Source organism: Hyperolius riggenbachi, chromosome 9, assembly GCF_040937935.1.
Source record: "Hyperolius riggenbachi isolate aHypRig1 chromosome 9, aHypRig1.pri, whole genome shotgun sequence".
NCBI classification, from domain to species: domain Eukaryota; kingdom Metazoa; phylum Chordata; class Amphibia; order Anura; family Hyperoliidae; genus Hyperolius; species Hyperolius riggenbachi.
This window is the reverse complement of record NC_090654.1, coordinates 60,783,608-60,806,950: the sequence shown is the minus strand read 5'-3', so window position 1 is coordinate 60,806,950 and position 23,343 is coordinate 60,783,608. Positions and strand designations below refer to the sequence as shown.

Sequence of the window (23,343 nt, the reverse complement as noted above, 5' to 3'; positions counted from 1 at the left end):
CTCCATAAATTTGTGAAGTAGGGTGAACAACTTTAGTTGGTTCTGTCAACTCTTCCCTCTCGCACATATTGAAGAAAAAGGTGGAGGCACTGTAAATTGCAAAAAGGTACCTTTTAATCAACAGTGTACAGACATCGGACATGCAGTGGGGGTGATGGAGGCCTAAAAAGGTACCTTTTTGCAATTTTTCTTCTATATGTGCATGACCTTTGTAATGAGAGCACGTTATTGTTGGTACTCAATCCAGTGTGTGGCCAGTCAACCTCCTACCTACGTCTAGTGCCAGTTTCTTTTTCTACAATTTTTGTTCAACTCTTCCCTCTGTTGGGATAATCCATTATAATGTGTACTAGAAATCATTTTACTGTGACATGTAAATAACAGTATATAGAATGAATTACAAATCACACTAACAGTTTTTTTTGTGTTTTTCTACAGGATATGAACAAGCCTTACTCCCATGACTTGTCCCGCAGCCCTCAAAGTCTCAGCGACACTGGTTACTCTTCCGATGGAATTTCCAGCTCTCAAAGTGAGATTGCAGGGCTTGTCCAACAGGAAGCAGAGAAACTGAATACTGCTGGTGTCTCTCAGCGCAGCCCACCAAGCCCTTCTGAGTTGACAAAACTAGAAAGTTCTGTACGGCCTCTGTTGGAATCAAAAAGTGACAATGGAAAGCTGTTCCATAGCTTACGGGAAGACCAGAAGCAAAAGCAGAGGCCCAAGTCACTGACTATTACTCCTGAGGCATTTGATTCTGATGAAGAACTGGAAGATATTTTGGAAGAAGATGAAGACTCTCTGGAATGGGAAAATCAACGGGACCAAAGAGAGTGTGTAGACTCATCCGATGACTTTGGAAGCAAACTACGCCATGATTATGTGGAGGATAGTAGTGAAGGCTTCTCACCTTTACCAACAAGGCAGCCCCATGGTGACTTCACAGATGAAGAATTCATGAGGAGGCAGCTTTTAGAAATGAGCGCAGAAGAAGACAATCTTGAAGACGAAGATGAACAATATAATCATGTCAAGTACAGCACCAGTAAAAATGGACACAAAACTGACTCAGAAAAAACGAAAACTAGCTCAAAGAGATCACTTACTTATACGTCATCTAATTTGTATGATGAAAATGGTAAAGATATTGAGGTAGAGGATGAAGACATAAGTGCGTCACAGGGTGGGCTACGACGCTTTAAGACTATTGAATTAAACAGCACAAACAACTACAATAGAGACATGGACCTTGACCATGAGACTGACATAAATTTAGATAGGGAACCAGAATTAGAGATGGAAAGTCTTACTGGATCCCCAGAGGAAAGATCCAGAGGAGAGTACTCATCCACATTGCCTGCAACTACGCCAAGCTACACCAGTGGAACATCGCCTACTTCACTCTCATCCCTTGAAGAAGATAGTGACAGCAGTCCTAGCCGAAGGCAAAGACTAGAGGAGGTAAAGCAACAAAGGAAGGCTCGGCATCGCTCCCATGGTCCACTGTTGCCTACAATTGAAGACTCTTCAGAAGAAGAGGAGCTGCGAGAGGAAGAAGATTTGCTCAGAGAACAGGAAAAAATGAGAGAAGTAGAGCAGCAAAGAATTCGAAGCACTGCACGTAAGACCAAAAGAGACAAGGAAGAGCTAAGAGCACAAAGGAGACGAGAAAGATCAAAAACACCACCCAGCAATCTGTCTCCAATCGAAGATGCCTCACCCACCGAAGAAATGAGACAAGCTGCAGAAATGGAAGAGTTGCATAGGTCTTCCTGTTCTGAATATTCTCCATCTATTGACTCTGAGGCAGAAGGATTTGAACTCATGGCTTCCAAACTATACAAGTCAGGAAGTGAATACAACCTGCCCACCTTCATGTCCCTTTATTCACCCACAGAGAAGACTTCCGGCAGTCCCAGTAACAAACCACTAAAGAGTGCTGAAGAGGTCTACGAGGAGATGATGAGAAAAGCCGAAATGTTTCAGAAACAGCAGCAATCACAACAAAATCTGTATGGCAACACTTATCAACAGGGCGGTTATGTAGGTACAGAGAGCCAGAATAACTATGAATATCAATATATCGATGATTATGGCTATGACAGTAGTAGAGTTGGCTCTGCCCAGAATGACTACCATCATGATATGTCAACATCTGGGACAGTCTATGATGAAATTTTGCAGACATCTCAGAATATTTCAAGGATGCACCAGGCATCTGCAATTGACTTTTTACAAGATGAGAAGAAAACAGATCTGTACACAGAAAAGCAATATCTAAATGCGGAGAATGCATACAATGAAATGATGAAACAAGCAAGTGGTGCACTGACCCCTGGAACTAGTCCCACTCAGTTATCTGCACCAGTGTCCTTTGCTTCTTCCGAAAGCGCCTCAGGTAGAGTTATACCTGATGTTCGTGTCACACAGCACTTTTCCAAAGATGGACTTGACCAGACAAAACTCCACAGTTCATGTACTGCTCCCAGCAGGACAGTGCCATCAACTTACCAGTATGGCAAAGTGTCTACAGCGACAACATCTTCTGCAGAGGTGTCTTCTATACCTTCCTCTCATAGAGGCTATGGGCAGTCCAGAGGAACTCCTGACTATAGCTCAAGTGAAGAACAATATAGAAGTAGAATGTCTACTGATGCATCATCAAGAGATAATGCACAGAATGTGGGGACAACTGTGTCGCTGACTTCAAAAGTTATCTCATTTTTTAAGAGCACCAGTCCCCCACTTTCCCCTACCTCGCCCACAGAAAGTCCAACCCATTCTTCTCCAAGAATAATTATGTCAACAGGAAGCAAAAGTACAGCAGAATTTTCATCTCAGACTCAAAGGACTGACATATCCAGGACTGACATGTCCAGGCCTTCCTCTGGTGGCTCTGCTGTAGCTCAAGGCACACAGACACCTGAGCGCACTAGGTCACCTCGGCTTTCTAGGCAGCAGTCTTCCCAAGAATCTCCATTTATGGTCATTACACTAGCATCTGATTCATCTAGCCAAACTAGACCTAAGACTGTTAGCTCCTCTACCTCACCAGTCACATCCCCTACTAGAATAAACCGTCAGCAATCCATTCACAGCTACAATCAGACATCAGTTAGTAGTTCACAATCACAAGAACAAATTCAGCAAAGTTACAGCAAGGCACACACAGTTATAGAAAGGGCTCCATCTTTGCATACAGCTGCTAAAGGACAGCAAACAGCAATGGTAGATAGTTCATCCAATACTTATAACTGGGGTTCTCTGCCAGCTGAGAATATATCATTATGTAGAATTTCATCTGTGCCTGGAACATCGAGGGTTGAGCCTGGGCCAAAGCCTAGCAGCAGCGCTGTTGACTTACGAACTGCAATAAAGTCAGCCCCCGTCATCATGACCGATCAAGGTATGGATCTTACATCCTTGGCTACTGATTCAAGGAGATATTGTTTAACAATGGACCAATCTCCCACACGACAAACCACAGCTGTGCAGCCTCTAATCGTGAATCTGAATGCTCAAGAACAACCGCATGCTGTTATTGGCACGGCTACAACTGTCAGCATAACTGTTACAACTTCCATGATGGTCTCACAGCCTAAACAGCCTGTTGTGTATGGGGACCCTTTTCAAAATAGAGTGGACTTTGGTCAGGGTACAGGAAGTGCAGTGTGCTTAACACAAGTTAGACACATGGAACAGTCAGCTCAGACTGGTCCAATGAGAGCAGGGGGGATTAGTAGTGTCCCTGGGGGACCAGGTAGCAAACCAGAAGAGACAGGTAATATGCAAAAAGAGATATTCGCCAGATATAATCTTCCTAGTCAAGTAACAACGATGGTTAAGCGAGATATAATTTCACAGCCCACTAATGCACAAAACATTGCTAACATCAGTGCCATTCCCAGGCAGTCACATCAGGACCAGGTCATGGGATATCCTGAGGCCTACAAAGGGGGAGAGGCAAAATTACAACATGCACCATTAAATATTGCTGGAACCCAACCACATGCCATGATGGTACAAGTGGATGACATGGCTTCTGGCACAGTCAGTAAACTCGTAAAAGAAGAACAAGCATCTAATGCACTGGACCTCACAAACGTAAAACCTGAAAGTCAGGTGGCATGCTGTGATGTGGTCTACAAGTTCCCCTTTGGTGGAAGTTGTGCAGGTGCTTATAATCCTAAAGTGCCAGAAAAAAGTGCAGAACCAGCTCAACCTGTTAGGCCTCCAGCAGCTCAGTACTATGGACAGAGAGAACAAGAGATTCCAGACAACTATCAGTATAGAGAATCGAAACCTATGCCCCCAGCACAACAAACACCTACTGCTCCAGCACAAAATTTGTATGAAGAACAAAAATTTTATCCATATGGTCCAATGGGAAAGCTCCATTCATCAATGTCAGAGACAAACCTCTCTGATATTGGTCTTTACCAACCATATCACATCCCCAGTGGAGAGGGTGCAATGGACCTCTCTACCATGAATAACTCTAACAGTATGAACTTCTCTGATGGGAACTACCTAAGTCAAGGAATGCAGTATGGTTCCTTTACAGATTTACGTCAGGCTACTGACTTATTTAATAATTTGTTACCTATGAGACGGTTCAGTTCAATGTCCAACTTATATTCTGATTACAGATATTCTAGGGACCTATCCAACTTTCAGGAGTCAAACCTTGCTCAGTATAGTGCAACTACAGCTAGAGAGATTAGTAGGATGTGTGCAGCTTTAAACTCTATGGATCAGTATGGAGGCCGCCACACGAACAGCCCAGATCTTCTGCAATATGGACCTAGCACAATAGGCACAGGGCCTGCAGGAAATCTGGCGCCAGGTCAGCAAGGGATAGCTCCTATTAGACAGGGCATGATGTACGGGCCCCAGTTCCCAGACGCACGCCAAGGCTTTGGAGGTTTAGCACAGTACAATATGACAGGTCCCCGGGCTGCTTCCATTAGACAGGTGTACCCCTCCCCAGGCACTGTCAGAACTGCTGATGGAATGATATATTCAACTATAAATACACCCATTGCTTCCACTCTTCCAATCACCACACAGCCAGCTCCTGTACTTCGACCAATGATAAGAGGTTTGTACAGACCATATGGTCCAGGAAGCATCACAGCTGTGCCACTAGCAAGCCTGACTAGAGTGCCTCTTGTTGCTCCAAGGGTGCCTTTAGGAACGCAGCCAGTGTATCGTTATCATGGAGTAAGTAGATTTCCTCCTACTTCCACTGCATCAGATGCTCCTGTTTATCTGGGAAAGCCTGCTAGCACTTTGGCAGCCACAGCAACTACATCTACAGTGACAACAAGTACTGTCTCAACTATCCCTGTTTCAACAACACCTTCAACAGCTGTTTTAGATTCAAGTTCTCGAGTGGAATTCACAGCTGTAGCAACCACTGATGACCATCATGTGGCCTCCTCTTCTACTGTGCAGACTTCTAAAGATGCTAGTCAGCTTCAGCAAGGAACAAGCCAAAAGGCAGCTCAAGAAAGCCAGCCAGCTAGTCAAGCTCAAAAAGCAGCCACAGAAAAAGATGAAAAGGAGAAAGAAGAGGAGAGACAAAGGAAACAGCAAGAACATATACTTCAGGTTGAAAGAGAGAGAGTAGAACTGGAAACTCTCAGACAGATGCGTTTACATGAGGAATTGGAAAGGGAACGCTTAGAACTGCAGCGTCACAGAGAAAAGGAACAGATGCTGGTGCAAAGAGAGATACAAGAGCTGCACTCTATCAAGCACCAAGTTCTCCAGCAACAGCAAGAAGAGCGCCAAGCTCAGTTTGCTTTACAGCGGGAGCAGCTAGCCCAACAGAGAATGCAACTTGAACAGATTCAGCAGCTTCAGCAACAGCTGCAGCAACAACTGGAAGAACAAAAGAGGCAAAAGACTGTGGCCCCTCCACCTGGTGAGCAACCAGCAAGGCTTCCACCCCAGACCGCAGCTGAAATTGCAATTGAAATGCAGAGAACCCTCGCGCAAAGTGGGCAGTATTGGCCGCAAGTAAACCCACCATTCATTGCTATGGCACCAACTGTGCCTGACATCCAGGGTCAATCCCGTTATCCTCCACCTTCGAGACCACTTACTAACTCTGCTTCAGAGATGTCTTTACAAACTGATGAACAATGGGAGGTGAACAGAACCATTAAAAAGAGAAACTCCATGCCTCGGCTTAGAGATGCTTACAACACAGATGAAAGTCATGAACCCTATATTGTAAAGAAGATAACAGACAGTAGTGTACAAACTGATGATGAAGATGGAGAAGAACGGTTTTACATGGCACGACGCCGCAGAACAAAAAGAAGCACAGACTGTAGTGTTCAAACTGATGATGAAGACAACGCAGACTGGGAACAGCCAGTCCGCAGGCGCAGGTCCAGATATACGCGTCACTCTGACTCCAGCTCAGACAGCAAACACGATTCAAAAGGAACATCAAGCATTGCTATCCAGACTATCAGTGATTGCTCAGTGCAGACAGAGCCAGACCAGTTACAAAGAGTCTCTCCATCCATACATATCACTACTATAGATCCAAAAGTGGAGATAATAAAATACATATCTGCTCCAGAGAAGACACAGCGAGGTGAAAGCCTGGCTTGTCAGACCGAGCCAGAAACTCAGTCCCATGGTATTGTGGTACCACAGCTAAGTGTCCCTACAACTGTATCACCTTATTCCCCCAATCTCCACACTGTAACTTCTGGGCCTTTGGATACTAATATTTCTAGACATCAAGGAGCATCGAAGTTTGAGAAGAAGAAACCTGATCCCTTGGAAATTGGATATCAGTCCCATCTACCCACAGACACACTTTCTCAGTTAGTTAACAGACAGCCACCCAAGTCTCCCCAAGTCCTTTATTCACCAGTCTCCCCACTGTCACCTCATAGGTTGCTGGAATCCACGTTTGCTTCTAGTGAAAGACTCAACAAAGCTCATGTCACCCCTCAGAAACACTTCACGGCTGAAACCACCCAACGGCAGCAGATCCTTCCCCGTCCAATCAAAACCATGCAAAGATCTCTGTCTGATCCCAAGCCCATCAGCCCCACCTCCGAGGAGTCTGCCAAGGACAGATTTTCCTTGTATCAGCAACAGTTACTGCAAGGTGCCCAGGTAAGAGGAATTCTCTACTATGCTTCATAGCATGATGCTGGTATTTCATAGACACAGACCTCCAGTCTTTTTCCATTTTAGTGTCATGCGCAGATTAAAGTGGACCTTTACGGAAGATAAGAGCTGCCATTGCTGACCTAGTTCTGAAAAATGTATTGCCTGGATATTACACTGATCTTCTGGTTTCCTGGCTGTAACAAGCATACAGCTATTGTAGGCTCAAGTCCTCACAGTAAAGTCATAATACCTGATCTTCACATTCACTCTGGGTTAATTACTCAGAAATCATTATTGCACAACCAGGGAAGAAGCGGTTTTTTTTTTAGATCAAAGCCAACAATGGCAGTTTCTCTCAGTATAGTTCCAGTTTAATACTGCTTTCCCAGACTATATGTAGAATCATCTAGTTGTGCTGTTTTCCTTTATTATTTGCATGTCTTCTGTTATGTTTTGTACTTTGTTTAATTTTTTTATTTTTTTTTAAATGATAGAAATGGACACATTGCATGTTATGATCATTAGGTGTATTTTCCCACGCCACGACACCCAGTGTAGACCGGGACATTTATATTCCACATGGCAAGGAAAAAAAACTACATTGATGTGTCCTTATAGACCTTCTTAAAGTGAACCTAAAGTGACAATAAACCGATGACATAAACAATTGTATCTATCCTCCTCCTCCTAAAAATGACTTGTAGATATCCCACAGTTTTATGTTATGTTTAAAAACGTTAAAAAGTAGATTTATTGACCTTTTTAATCTATCCTCTGCTCTCAGAAGTTCAGTTCTCTGCCAGGAAAGTATGGCTGTAATTCCTCATCAGTGAGGGACGCTATAGTCCAACTGGGCCCCACCTGGAGTTGCATACTGAATATCAACTCTTTCAGGCAGAGAAAGAAGAAAAGAAACACCATATATTTATTTGTATGCTTGTCACTGTACATACATATGTCTATCTCATCACGTCAATTATGGTTCCCCTAAGCATACATTTAAGGTGCTAAGAGACAATGGACCTAAAGTGCTAGGGCTGGATATCATGTAGACCTAACAGATATGCAATGAGGAGGGAGTCCTGGCACTGCTACAATAATTACATTTAATGCCCAAATGGCAGTTACAGACAGGTAGGAAAAACACAGAGGTTGCTGGGAGTGATGGAGGGCCTGATGGCTGTTTCACATGTTTGTTCTTCTATCATTGGCCTCCATAGAAGTGCAAGTGCGTGAGCGGCCAAAAGGTCCTCCATCACTCCCAGCCCCATCGTGTTTTTCCCACCTATCTGTAACTTCTGTTTGGACATTAAATAAAGGTCAGTTTTGTAGCAGTGTCTGGACTTCCTCCTCAGTGCTGCACTCACCTAAGAGTATGCTACCTCCACCTCAATCACATAGGATTAGGAGCCTTAGCCACCAGTCTAATTACCTCGCAGTGTGAGCCCAGTGCTACCTTCTAACCATATCAGACCTAACAGTTATTTGTTGTTAGGTGGAAAGGTTCGGCATTTTACTCTGGGAGAAATGTACATTTTATATGTATGCATTTTAAATTTTACATTTTTTTGCGATAGTGGTCCTTTAACATCAGTATATACCATGCTATAGGAATTTCTAGTCCAAACATCCCCTCACCCAAGTATAAAACCTGATAAAATCATCTCTAAGCCAAACGTCCCCTCACCTCTATATACAACACAATATAACTTACTGTAGTTTTAGCATTCCGTCACTTTGATATTTAAATTTACAGTTCACATATTTATAGATAGCATTCTTTTACACTAATACAGCATTTCAGCTTCATAGCTAGAGATGATTGTAAGCACTACCACAGTACTCATAATCATTTCATTGCATTTCATGGACTTAAAGGACAACTGACCTGAGAGAGATATGGAGGCCGCCATATGTATTTCCTTTTAAACAATGCCAGTTACCTGGCTATCCTGATGATCCCCTGCCTCTAATAATTTTAGCCACACACCCTGGACAAGCATGCAGATTCGATGTTTGACTTGCAGTTTGACTGCATTTGACACATGCTTGTTTCAGGAGTGTGTTTCAGACACTACTGATGCATGCAAGATCATCAGGGTAGCCAGGCAACTGGTATGGTTTAAAAAGAAATAAATATTTCCTTTTGAGGTCCAGTTGTTCCATATCCCTCTCAGGTCAGTTGTTCTTTAAATATGTAGTCTCCTATTTTTTTTCTCTTTTTTTGTGTGGATGTTATTCAGATTATTGTTAATTTTGTTTTATTTTGGCACTCTACACATGTGTGTTATTCATTGTAGATTTCAGCTTTCCAGCAAAATACATTGACCCGCAAAGTGAAGCGAACACTACCCAGCCCTCCGCCCGAGGAATCTCACCTTCCTCTCACCACAAGTCAGGCTCATTCACAAATGTACATGCCGAAGATGACAGGAGGGCAAGCCATTCAGATGCCAAAAGTTGGTTTTCTGAAAACCATTGACCATGACTTGAAGATCGTAGAACAAGAATCAACTAAACTCCGTAAGCAGCAGGCTGAACTGGAAGAGGAAGAGAAGGAGATTGATGCTAAGCTGAAATATCTTGAACTTGGTATCACTCAAAGGAAGGAGACATTAGTAAAAGATACAGGAGGTAGAAGAGAGTTCTCCTACCTCAGATCTGTGGGTGACAACAGGGACTATATGTCAGACAGCGAGCTCAACAACATTCGAATTTCAGGCTATGACACCACTAGCCTGTTGAACAGGACTGGCACCACCCCTCAGTATTCCGAACTACAGAACGCACAGCCATTCCAAACAACAACTTCTTCTTACACATCTAGCTCTTATCAATACACTTCTGGCCAAACAGCTGCCCCAGTTACCACCCCTCTCCAGCAGACAAGATTTGAGCAAACCCAGTATCCTGTGTCTAGTAATGGGCCATCTCAAAATAGCTTTCAGACTCAGATGTCCAGTTATCCCACCCAAGTGTCCTATCAGACTCACAACATTGCACCACCAACAGGATATCAGTCAGATTTAGGCCTACAAAACCATACAGGTTTCCGACCACCAAATCCTTACCAGGCACAAACCACCTATGCAAATCAGGTTCCACTACAAACTTCTCTGAACTCAGGTTTTCAACCCCAAACAGACACTATTAGCAGCCACCAGAAACCAAGACAGACAACACTTGCTGATCTAGAACACAAAGTAACAACAAATTATGAAGTAATTGGAAATCCCACTGTGGTCATATCCTCTGCAACACCAGATACGGCCTACAGTAGTACAACTGTGGCCAGCACCTTTGACCAATATAAGACAGTAGAGTCAAGGCAGGCTGAGAGAGTCAGTGGAGTAGAGAGCCCCTTAAATAGCTATACTTCAGATTCTCTTTACACAAATTTGGAACAAAATATTCCTCGTAATTATGTGATGATTGAAGACATAAGTGAACTGACTAAAGAGACCCCGTCAATGTCAGAAAACCAAAAAGTGGAACCCTCACCTCAGTCTCAGCAACAAAGTAATAATGGCCGTCACATCAAGGAAAAAAATGGCCATATGGACATTGATGTTTCAAGCAGACCATGTTGTTATTCTAGAGCAGAGGAGGAGTCTGAAGAGGATGTATACGATCACCACAACTCAGATTACCGTGGAAGGAACAGCTATCAACGTGGCAGTGATAGCAATGGTCGTGATTCTGTTGGAAGTTCTTATTATTATGTAGATAACGATTCTCGGCACTCAGTACGCATTGATAAGCATGGATCTAGTGTTGGGATGCCAAAACATTCTTCCAAAAATCTGGCTCCAGCTGTGGTGTCATCTAAGCGCAGCAAACACAGAAAACAGGGTATGGAGCAGAAAATATCAAAATTTTCCCCAATTGAAGAAGCTAAGGATGTAGAATCCGACTTGGCTGCTTCTTATCCAGTAACGACATCCATGAGTAACAGCAGCAGTGTCTCCTCAAGAGCAAAAAAACTTCAGGATGAAATAACGTACGGCTTGAAGAAAAATGTATACGAGCAGCAAAAATATTATGGAATGTCCAGTAGAGATATGGTTGAAGAAGATGACAGAATGTATGGCAGTGGAAGTCGATCACGGTCAGCATCCAGCTATGGTTTGGAAAAATCCAACCGTGATTCAGGAAGCAGCAGGAGCAGATCATATGAGAGGGACTCATCAGACAGATATCATAAATCAGGTTCCAAGCCCTCAACTCTTACCATGAACCAGAGTCGAGGAAGAGCTCCAATGCGGTCGCAGGCCTCAGAAGAAGAAAGCCCTGTCAGCCCACAAGGGAAGTCTGTTTCCCGCTCAGGCAGTGGAATGTCCCAGTCTGCAGTGGATAGTTGTCCTCAGTTTTGCTCTAGCCACTCACTGCCTGATGTACAAGAACATGTTAAGGAAGTGCCAAGAAACCACACATACAAACAAGATGAGAGCTACATGATGGATGATTCACACTGTGTCGTGTCAGACAGCGAAGGTAAACACAGTAAATGGTGATGTCTCAGAGCATGCTGGAGATGATTGCCTCATTTTTGTTATTTCTTCCAATTCACAGAACAATTTGCCTTTTTCCTGAGTTTGCATGATGTGCCTTTCCACTTCATCTTTACACTTCTGATTTTTGTGTCGGCATGGTGCTGTTCAGCAGTCTCATTTGTGTTTTTTTTTATTTTTTGTATTTATGTGTTTAATCACGGTGCTGTCCCGATATTTTATATTGTGAGAGTCATTTGATGGTCCCCTAATGTGTTTTCTGCCAATCTTGCATGCTCTCAGCTGCTTCCTATCCATTTGTTGCATGGCTTCAGTCTACCTCCTCTCTCGCCATTGGTCCCAGCAGCTGACCGTGATTTGTTTTTTGGTTTCCAAAGCCTACCACTTAGGTCAGGAGGAAACAGATTGGTTTGATAAGCCAAGAGAAGCTCGCTCTGATCGATCCAGGTATTATAGCGGCCATTCTTCATCTCAGAAGGGGCGGTCAGTTAAACATACATATCATGATTATGATGAGCCTCCAGATGACGATATGTGGCAGCACGATGACTATTCTCAGCCTCGCCATTCGTCTTCGAAAGACTACAGACACCATGGAGATTCGGGGAGACATTCTTCTTCCCGTCATATAGAAGAGCAATCGAGACGCTCATCAAAACAACACCCCAGAGACCAAGGGCGCAATGAACCACGTTCACATTCTCAGCCATCATCATCCATGAAAAAGCCACAGCAGTCAGATTCAAGGTCACAGTCTGGTTATCCACCAAGTTCTTCAGAGTATTCACAACAATCAAGGCAATCATCTAGTTATCACCATAGTGCAGAACCACAGAAGTCTCAACGGCAGACTCAGATGTCACAGCAGCAAAAAACAGATTCTCACCACCAGGTTTCACAGCAAGCAAAACAGTCTCAGTCAGGCCAACAACAACAATCGAGACAACAGCAACCTCAGCAGCAAGGACCCAGACAACCCCAGCAGATGGTATCTTCACAACAGCCATCACATCAGTCTTCCCATCAGCCAATGTCCCACCAGACATCTCATCAACCATCTTCCCACCAGACATCTCATCAACCAACTTCTCATCAGACATCTCATCAACCAACTTCTCATCAGACATCTCATCAACCAACTTCCCACCAGACATCTCATCAACCAACTTCCCACCAAACTCATCCTCAGTCACAGCACCAACAAGGTTCAGGTCAACAAACAAGAACACAGGGACAACAGCAACAGCAGCAGTCTGGAGGTCAAGGTCCACCATCTTCTCGACAGCAGCAGCAGCAACAACAGCAGCAGCAACAACAACAACAGCAGCAGCCACAACAACAGCAGCCGCAACAACAACAGCAGCCACCACCAGGGAGTCAAGGTCAAATATCTTCACGAACACAACAACAGCCGCAACAACAGCAGCAGCCGCAACAACAGCCACCACAAGTGGTGAAACAGACACAACAGACTTTGCAATCCAGCACTCCATCATCTATACCAGTAAGTATTAAAATCTGTTTTCAGCCCAGACATCAGTCAGAAAGGTGAGAAAAAAAGAACCTAATGTCATTGCTAACTTTCTACATCCCAAGACATATAAGCTGGTGAGAAGATTATGTCTAAATGATGGTCTTCAGTTTACATACAGTAAGTGTTTAATAGAAGTGTTTATAAATGGGATTTTGATACACTGCTAATAATTGCAATTACTAAAACCAGGTCCCCATTACTTAACCCAGTCTTTGGAAGACAATGAATAAAAGGGGTATGTGGAATTATGCCTTCACCAATAAAACCTGCTTTAACAATGTCTTTTATACAGAGCACCAAAATTGCTTACATGAAAATGTTTGGGGGCTCTTTTTCTTCATCTGGGTCATCTTCTGGAGGCTGTGCTCAGGTTTTTAAGGTGTATGTCTCACCTCAATCCCCCCCCCCCTTTCCCTTTCTTCCATGTGCATTAAATGGCCAAATTGTCTCCAAATCAGCTCACAAGGATGGATCTTGATTACCTCCATCAACATGGTGAGTTGCTCTTTTATACTGCCTATTTTGGTGTTCCAGGCCCAATAAAGCCACATTAGGCGCAGTCTATTCAAGTGGCATATGTAAACAAAAGCAAATGCTATAAAACAGGTTAGCTTACTATCTTTGAACTCCATCTGTTAGTAGAGTTTAGTCATTTACTTACCCCTTTTTAACATTCAAAATGTGATACCTTTTCTCCTACTGAATATCTTTGGGTGCTTCACTAGATAGTCCTATATAGCGTACCCTAGCATAGGGTTATTAGTGGTTAGGATTGAGGGAGCACAGTTTTACAAGAAGCAAAATTGTACGTGGCCAAAAGCGTTAATTTATGTGTATGATCGCCTCTTGCCACTGGACTCCCACCTCCAGATACTTCCTGCTTCACAGCGGAAGTAAAATGCTCATCCTTGTTTGTTGGTGGTTTCCACCATATTTTGTGTTGAGTGAGCCCAGATCCTTCTGGACTCCTTTGAACCGAATAGGGACAAGCCCAAATTCCTTTCCAGTCCAGTGGTTACTTGGTGGCAATCTCCTTCAAGGTGTTCAGAAACACTACACCATACTGGTCCCTGCCTTTATCTCTTTTTTTGTTTTTGAGGTCTACTCAAAAGCAGATGTAGAGGTTGGATTGAAATGTCCTGAATTGTCCTTCCAGTACTTTTGCAAGCTGCAGTTTATTGATGGAGATCATACTGTGAGATATGCCCCTGGCTTTTTGCAAACAATACAGACTCACAATGATATGTAATAACAACCCATTTGATTCTGGCCTGGCCATGTTGAAAGCTGACCAAAGACAGAGTTTCAGCATTCTGGGCACCTGGTTTTATAAGGGCAGTTACTAGAAGTTTGATTGCTATATCCAACTTATAAGCACAGGTTTGTTTATTTTTTTTCTGTTTGTTACTGCTTTACACCTTGCATTACCTTCCCATTGGTAAGCACATGGTGTTCTCTTTTTATATGACTGGAGATTCATACTACCTTCCCATAGAGTACCCTTAGAGCCTTTTTGTGATGGTTTCTATCCTTTACCCAGATTGATTGCGGTGGCTGTAGACAGTTACCATATTCTATAAGTGCATAGGTTATGTTTGACATTGCCAGTTGTTATAAGACTTGATCAATTTACACTGTAAAGGTGTGTACACGCTATACTAAACTTGTACAAGGCGGCCGTTTGTGGCTGCCTTGGCCAAGAATTAAGAGTGTGTACAGGCGTCCCCTTAGCTTGTTTAAAGGAAACCCGAGGTGAGAGGGTTTTGGAAGTTGACATGTTTTTTTTCCTTTTAAATAATGCAAACTGCCTGGCTGTCCTGCCGATCCTCTGCCTTTAATACTTTAAGCCATAGACCCTGAACAAGCATGCAGATCAGATGTCTATAACATATCTGACAAGATTAGCTGCATGCTTGTTTGATTTAGACCCTACTGACCAATAGATCAGCAGGACTGCCAGGCAACAGGTATTGTTTAAAAGGAAATACATATGGCAGCTTCCATAGGTCTCACACTTTGGGTTCCCTTTAAACATTCAGAATGCCAAATTTTTAAACAGGGACCACATTGTTCCTCATCTTACCCCTCCCACCATAACCTGTTCCGTTGTGTGCCGCACCATCACCTATCCTCCCTTCCCCATAGAAACAGTATGTGTTGCTCTGCTATAGGAGAGCGAGATGTCTGTACGGCACTCGGCCCATAAACTGCCACCCCAGAGATCTAGTCCACTATGTGTGTTTAGACATCCACAGTCTGCCATGAGGTCCAGTAAAACCACAAATTGCCCAGTGAGGATTCACAGGACTGTCTTGGTCTAAAAGGTTACGAAGGTTTGGTTCTCTAATAAGAATGTGAGTCATACGTTACGTATTATCAGGTTAAAAATAGAAATCTGGGCAAAATCTTCATTTAAAATTCAGATCGTGGTTCTGGACGAATAACTTTGCCCATTCCTTTTTCCATGCTTTGGTTTGTGGAGCTTACTTGCAGAAGTAGCCAGCCTTCAGAATGGGTAGTAGCCTGCAACACTAAAAACAACCACTAATGCTGGGAATACACAGTGAGATTTTTCAGCAGATTTACTCTCCGATTGATTTCCATTAACTTCTATGAGAAATCGATCAGAAAACGGAAATTATCTATCGAACCATCTGTCTGCCAAAAAAATCTCATGGTGTATTCTCAGCATAAGTCGGTGCCGTCATTGTCACCCTCACATTGCATTCTGTGCTGTAAAGTTGGATAGTTATTCAACTTATACCCTACAATGGTGCTCCAGTATAGGGGTTCTTTGGTGTGCCCTGTCTCCTGATCGACACTGGCCCCTGTTGGCACTGCTGAACATACCTAGCATAGTGCATAGCCATGGCTGACAAAGATGTGATGAGATTATACACATCCGCATCAGCAGGTGGTAAAAAATATGGTGGAAGTATCAATGAAAAGGACAAGAAAAGTATCAAAACTTATCCTAACTTATTTAGCTGTGGAGTTCAGTGATATCTTTAACTGGCTAATGGGATAGATTACAATCACATCTGTAATCTATTTTGCTAGTTAAGGCACGTACACACGCACTACCAGCGGCAATGGACCCTCCCGCTGGGCGGACGTTCAGCCGACAGTAGTGCGTGTGTACGCACTGTCGGTGGACCGATAAGGCTGTTTCTGAACGATCCGCCGACAGCGCGTACACACGCGCTACTTTCTGCTAAAAGTCCGCCCAGCGGGAGGGTCTGGCGGACCCGTCCTTTACGCCGGTATGGCGTGTGTATGCGCCTTAAGTTACAAGAACAGAGTGCTTTGGCTGATAGCAACCATTTTCACTTCTTTTGTCACCAGTTCAAAGCAGTGAGTTTACACTCATAAATGCAACATTTCCATCCAAAAATCGGTCAAAGGGATCCATCAGGAGTGAAAAATTGTGTCCTTCCAAATGTATATGTGCGTCCATCCATGTGCAGTGTTGAAGACTCACTTGTCACACGCCACTGTGAATCCTGGATTTCTCCGATGTCCGGTGTCACCACAATTACCTCTACAACGTGGCAACTGTGCATGGGACGACCTCACTACGTGCACCATTTTTAGGCGGTACATGCACTTGCGGTGAGGCCGGACACAGGAGGAGGCCAGAATTCATGCTGAAATCTATTGGAAATCAGTTTACAGTGTGTGGTTTGTGGGCAGGCAATAGATCCCTCTCAGGTCATATTCGATCAGAGAGAGTAGTCTATCTAGTGGTCGATCTGGTAGCAGACCGAACAATGTATGGCTACCTTAAAGAAAACCTGTAGTGAGAAAAACCTACCCTGGGGAGTACTCACCTAGGGTGGGGGAAGCCTCCGGAACCTATAGGATTCCCCCGTCCTCCTCGGTCCCACGGTGGCAGAGATAAAACTCCCCGAACAGCGGGGATGTAAATATTTACCTTCCCGGCTCCAGCGCAGGTGTAGTATCGGCTCTCTGCTCGGAGATAGGTGGAAATAGTCAATCGCTGTTGGTCCGCTCTAATGCGCAGTAGAGTGGACCCGACAGAGATCGGCTATTTTCGCCTATGTCCGTGCTGAGAGCCAGGAAAGGTAAATAAATCAGCGCTTGTCAGACTTGTTGAGGGAGGATTCCGGGACACTTTGGGGGAGCCACCGCTGGATTGCCTGCAGCTACAGGGGAGTGGGAAGCCTCATTGGGACCCCGAGGCTTCCCCCTCCCGAGGTGAGTACCCCCCCAGGGGAACTTTTTTTAGTTACAGGTTCTCTTTAACTCATTTGGGATGGGAGCCTCTGGTCCCTTTAAAGGGAACCAGAGATGAACGATTCACACAAAATAAACATATCAGTTGATAGCTTGTAAAGAATAAATGCTCTACCCGATAATTTTGCCACTCTGGTGTGCCTTTTTGAGTGCTTTTTATCCATTATTGCTCCAGGAAATATCCAATATGGCCGCTGGCTCATATCCCTTCTGCTTCCAGGTTATGAGGTGTTCTGGATGTGCTGTCTAGCCTCTATGAGACTATAGACAAGCAGGGCTGCTGCTGCAGCATTTCATCTGTGTGCTTTCAACTTCATATTCTGGTATGCTGTGTGGCTGCCTGTAGAAAGTGTCTCTCATAGTAATGAAACTGCATACAGTAGATAATAATGATGACTGGCTGCACAGACAGAGCACACAGATCACACAGCCACACTTGTCTGTTTCAGAGATTTTTCCTGCAGCAGCAGCCCCTCCCATGTCATCAGAGCTCTCAGTATGTAAAGCAGGAAATCTGATACAGGAGGAGGAAGGCTTGGGCTTGAAAAGACTCCACAAAAGAGTGACTCAGCTATAATGATTCCAGGTCAAACCTGGAATGACTCAGTCAGGGATTCTTATCACAGCTGATTATAGACAGATTAAGCAGAGATTTAAACTAAAAGCAGGGTAGGTGTTTACTGTCATGTTCCCACTGATAAATGTAATAAAATACATGAGGGTGCTTCGTCTCTGGTTCTCTTTAAGGAACAAAGGCTTATTTTTTCACTTCTTGATCACTGTGATTGGCTCACAGTTCTCAGGAGGTCAGGAGCCAATGGCTTCTGACTGATAGGAGGAAGCTCAGCTGTAACATGACAGTCAAATTTACTTCCTCCAAGAGTAGCGAGCGGGTCGGTACTATGGTAATCCGTAGCATAGAATCCACACAGCATTAAGCCGCATCTACATGCGTAGATGCGGCAGCGATGTTCCTTATTAATCGAGCCGCTGATTGATAAGATCCGACAGGACGGATCTCCCCACCGCCGATTCCCTGCTCGCTCCCCGCGAGGGGACAATGGCAGGGAATCGAGCAGAAGATAAGCGGCGCCGGCGGGGACGAGCGGGGAATCGAATCCGGGGGACGCGGCGGGCACGCGGAAGAGGCGATCCGGCGGCTAATCGAGCCGCCGGATCACAGCCTCATCTACCCGTGTAGATGAGGCTTTAGAGTTAGAGAGCCACAGATGCGGTGTAGATGCTACTTACCGTTGTCTGAAACCGGTTAACCGCCTCGGCATTATGGACGAGCTCAGCTCGTCCAGATAACACCGCGGTGGATTGCTCGGGCCCTGGTGGGCTGATTTGGATAATTTTTTTTACCTGATCGCCGCCGTTGCGCCGCTACCCGCCGCAAAAGTGCCCCCCGCAGACCCCTTGCGCAGCCTGGCCAATCGCCACGAGGCTGCGCTATGGGGTGGATCGGAACTCCCTGTGACGTCACGACGTCGATGACGTCACTCTGTTCGTCGCTATGGCGACAGGGGAAGCCCTAAAGGAAATCCTGTTCAGAACTGGATTTCCGAATGGGTCTTCATGCCGGCGGCGATCGGGAGGGTGTGAGCAGGGAGGGGGTAATCATGTAGCTAGCGCTAGGCTAGCTACATGATAAAGAAAAAAAATTGGGCGAAAAAAACCCTCCCACGGCCACGGGAATCAAAACGCCAGGCAGATAAGAAGGTTGAAAGATTTCGTCATACATTGATATATTCTTTTGAATGAGTCCATGTTTGTTTTCTGTAAAAACCCTTATTGAGGATTATAATCCATCTGATATGACGTTCCTATGTAGAGAGATGAGTCTGAAAACATAGGTCCTTATACAATTAACTTTTTCTCCTAGGAGATAATGTTTCATCATCATAATAATAATAATATTCTCTTTAAAATAACTTTTCAGCATTTTTCAATTAAAAAAGTGCCAAAAATTAGGTGAAAAGTACTGGAAAAAAATTGCTTGCTGGTGGTTTAAAAGGCATTGTACTGGCATGGTGCGAAAATATCACCTAGGAGAAAACTAAAGAGAAAAAGTTAATTGCACAGGGGCCATCATTTTTAAAATATAAAGCCTGGAAAGATATCACAATCCCAGACGTAGTCCTCCATATGGAACTCCTCAGTTATTGAATGCCCATCTATGAAACGTCTGACAAAATGTATTCAACTTTCCACTTCCAGCCAAAGATTGAGCCAGTGGATAGTTCCAAGACTGCAGCAAAACCGATACTGCAACCAGCACGAGGACCTCAGGCTCCAGCATCAGGACCAACTGCAGGTAAAACCAGGGTGCTGTGTTACTATTGTCCATACAGTATATCACTCATCAGATTATGGCTCATATATTTCTATTAGAGTTGCACTGAAGAATGTAATTTGTATACAGCTGTCACTGATGTGTTTAGTAAACATAGATGCAGAGTAACTGGAACTAGGTTTATTTAAATGATTCAGCAACACTCTAGGTGAAAGGGAACCTTAACTTTAAAAATTAGTTTCACTTACCTAGGGCATCTACACGTAAAAATGTACGCGTTACACCAGTAATGCGTAAAAATTTAAGTGTTAATGTCCGCGATAGCTTCCTGCACCAGCAGGAGTGCTTGCAAAGGTACGTGTGGCGGCCCGCTGGCTCCGAGTTGGCAAAAACGAAACTAGCTGGCGGCAGGGGACCGGAGGAGGCATGAGTGACTGCGAGGGCACAGGATGGCTGCAGGGGGCTGGTAGATGCCCCAGGTAAGTGAAACATTTTTTTTCTAGAGTTTAGGTTCCCTTTAAGCAGCACTTCCCTCCATGTCTCCAGCATGCATCATCAGGAACCAACAACACACAGTACAGATCATCTATCAACAATGCAAGTAGAACAGAGCCATTTGCAGGCACCAGGGACGTAGCAATAGGGGTTGCAGAGGTAGCGACCGCATCGGGGCCAGAGGGGCCCCGAAGGGCCCTCCCTCAACTACTGTTTTAGCTCTCTATTGATCCTGTGCTCATAATAATCACTTCTATAGGTACTTTTGAATAGTGGTAATCATTAAAGGGAACCAGAGAGGAACGGTGATAAAAAAAAAGAACAAGCTTTTATACATACCCGGGGCTTCTTCCAGCCCCATAAGCCTGGATCGCTCCCACGCCGCCATCCTCCGCTTCCTGTATCGGCGGAACCGGGTCCCGTCACTTCCGGCGGACGCGGCCAATTGTCCGCATCACAGGGGCTCCCTCCATACCCGTACGCATGAGGCTGCACAGTAAGGCGCCTCATGCATACGTATATGGAGGGAGCCCCGTGTGATGCGGACAATTGGCTGCGTCTGCCGGCCGACTCGCGGCAATGACGGGACCCGGTGCCGGCGGATCCAGGCAGCAGAGGACGGCGGCGTGGGAGCGCTCCGTGCGTATGGGGCTGGAGGAAGCCCCAGGTATGTATACCAGCTTTCCCCCAACGTCTCTGGTTCCCTTTAACAAACTGTTCCCCATCCCCTTCTTGCACCTCTGACACTGTAGTTGCCATTGGCAGGTTTTGGTGTGCCGTATCAATTGTTATGTATAGAGTGCTTAGGGGGGCCCCAATGTAAAACTTGCATCGGGGCCCACAGCTCCTTAGCTACTCCACTGGCAGGCACCACAGTTTTAAAATGGGGGTGGAAGTTTCTAAAAATAGGAGTCAAATCAGACCATGTTTAAGTTAAACTCCGTTTGGAAGATATACGATGCAAAGGGGGTATGTTTTGGATGTAAATAAATGCTGTATATCATGCAGATCTGAAAATCTAATGTAACACCTCAAAAGACTCACAACAGATGTACTATACAGCATGTTACCAGGTCCAGGATTTATATGCATATCTGCAAGAAATACAGTTTTTTGGTATTCGATTAAGGATGCCCCAACGGTAAAGAGGACTTTGTCATTAATAACAGGGTTTGCAACTAGGCCTCTGAGAAAGTGACAGCATAGTCAGGAAATGTGTGTCAGGCAACACGACTTAAATTGTTCAGTAGAACCAATGGTTTTAGTAGATGTATAAAAATGTGATGGTTTTATGATATTTCTACTATAACTGAATAATTGTAGAATAATTACATGAAATATAATGTTGGGATTGTATCATCAAAATCCCCATGTTTTTCTTGGATCACAGAGGTAAATAATTTATCCTTTATCCACCTCAGTGCCGGCAGTTTCTGGCCCCTTAGGACCAGAGACTGTTGGTACAAAAGTCAGGCTTTGCGCCACTCTCCTGTTGCTGAAGCTCAATCTCTCTGCTGTCGGTATGACTGCAGAGCTCTGTGAGCCAGTCGGGAGGTGATTTAATTGGCTCCTGGCTCTGTGATCAATGTGAGCCAATGAGATTGGCTCACATTGTTCACGGGATCAAGAGCCAACAGCAGGGCGAGTAACCTGCAGCGGTGAGAGAGCAGCAGTAGTGGCGGGTCCGTGCGGAATGTGGAAGTTGAAATCTACGCCCTGACAGGTTTAGGCGGACATAAACGATGTAGATTTCAACTACGCTTGTCCGAAAGCAGTTAAAGGGAACCTAAAGCAAGAAGTATATGGAAGCTGCCATATTTATTTTCTTTTAAACAATACCATTTGCCTGGCAGCCCTGCTGATCTATTTGGCTGCCGTAGTCTCTGAATCACACCAGATACAAGCATGCAGCTAATCTTGTCCAATTTGACAAAAATGTCAGAAACATCTGATCTGCTGCATGCTTGTTCAAAGGTCTTTGGCTAAAGTATTACAGTTGTGTTCAAAATTATTCAACCCCCACTGAAATTGAGTGTTTTGGCCAGTTTGACATTGATTTTGATCATATCAGTCATCTTGTTTACAGTTAAATCAAAGAGGCACTTGTAAGTCAGACAAATATAACATAACATTTATAATTAAATAACTACAAATGTATTTTCTGTGCTGACATCATTATAAGTTTTATTCAACCCCCAAGTGACATTCTTTCGTAGTACAACATCCTTTTCCAGTTATAACCGCTTTTAAACGTGAAGCATAGCTTGACACAAGTGTCTTGCAGCGATCTACCTGTATCTTAGCCTATTCTTCATGGGCAAAAGCCTCCAGTTCAGTCACATTCTTAAAGAGACTCCGTAACAAAAATTGCATCCTGTTTTTTATCATCCTACAAGTTCAAAAGGCTATTCTAATGTGTTCTGGCTTACTGCAGCACTTTCTACTATCACAGTCTCTGTAATAAATCAATGTATCTTTCCCCTGTCAGACTTGTCAGCCTGTGTCTGGAAGGCTGCCAAGTTCTTCAGTGTTGTGGTTCTGCTATGAACTCCCCCTTCCAGGCCCCTCTATGCACACTGCCTGTGTGTTATTAGGATTAGAGCAGCTTCTCTCTTCTCTCTTATCTTTTACAAGCTGGATAAATCGTTCTCTGAGCTGGCTGGGCTTTAACATACTGAAGAATTACAGACAAGGGCAAAGCTGTTTGCAGGAAGAAACAAGCAGCCTGAAACTTCAGTGCATGAGAACAGGGGGAAAGAAACACACAAATGATCTCTTGAGATTCAAAAGGAAGGCTGTATACAGCCTGCTTGTGTATGGAAGTATTTTCTATGTGTGGACATACTGTACATCAACCTACTTCCTGTTTTGGTGGCCATTTTGTTTGTTTATAAACAAACTTTGTAAAACTGTTTTTAACCACTTTTAATGTGGCGAGGAGCGGCGAAATTGTGTCAGAGGGTAATAGGAGATGTCCCCTAACGCACTGGTATGTTTACTTTTGTGCGATTTTAACAATACAGATTCTCTTTAAGGGGCCCATACACCTAACGATTTTCCAGCCGATATACAGCAGATTTGATCACTGTGATCAAATCTGCTGTGAG

At 44.2% G+C, this 23,343-nt stretch overlaps 1 protein-coding gene across 1 annotated transcript in view; it reads left to right on the top strand.

The window, feature by feature from the left end:
* The window catches only part of BSN (bassoon presynaptic cytomatrix protein), a 243,406-nt gene that overhangs the window by 208,511 nt on the left and 11,552 nt on the right, over positions 1-23,343 (top strand). Inside the window, exons 5-8 of the mRNA XM_068254826.1 lie at positions 439-7,146; positions 9,444-11,637; positions 12,032-13,158; positions 19,666-19,762. Of these exons, the coding sequence (XP_068110927.1) occupies positions 439-7,146; positions 9,444-11,637; positions 12,032-13,158; positions 19,666-19,762 (10,126 nt within the window). The remainder of the gene's footprint in view (positions 1-438; positions 7,147-9,443; positions 11,638-12,031; positions 13,159-19,665; positions 19,763-23,343) is intronic.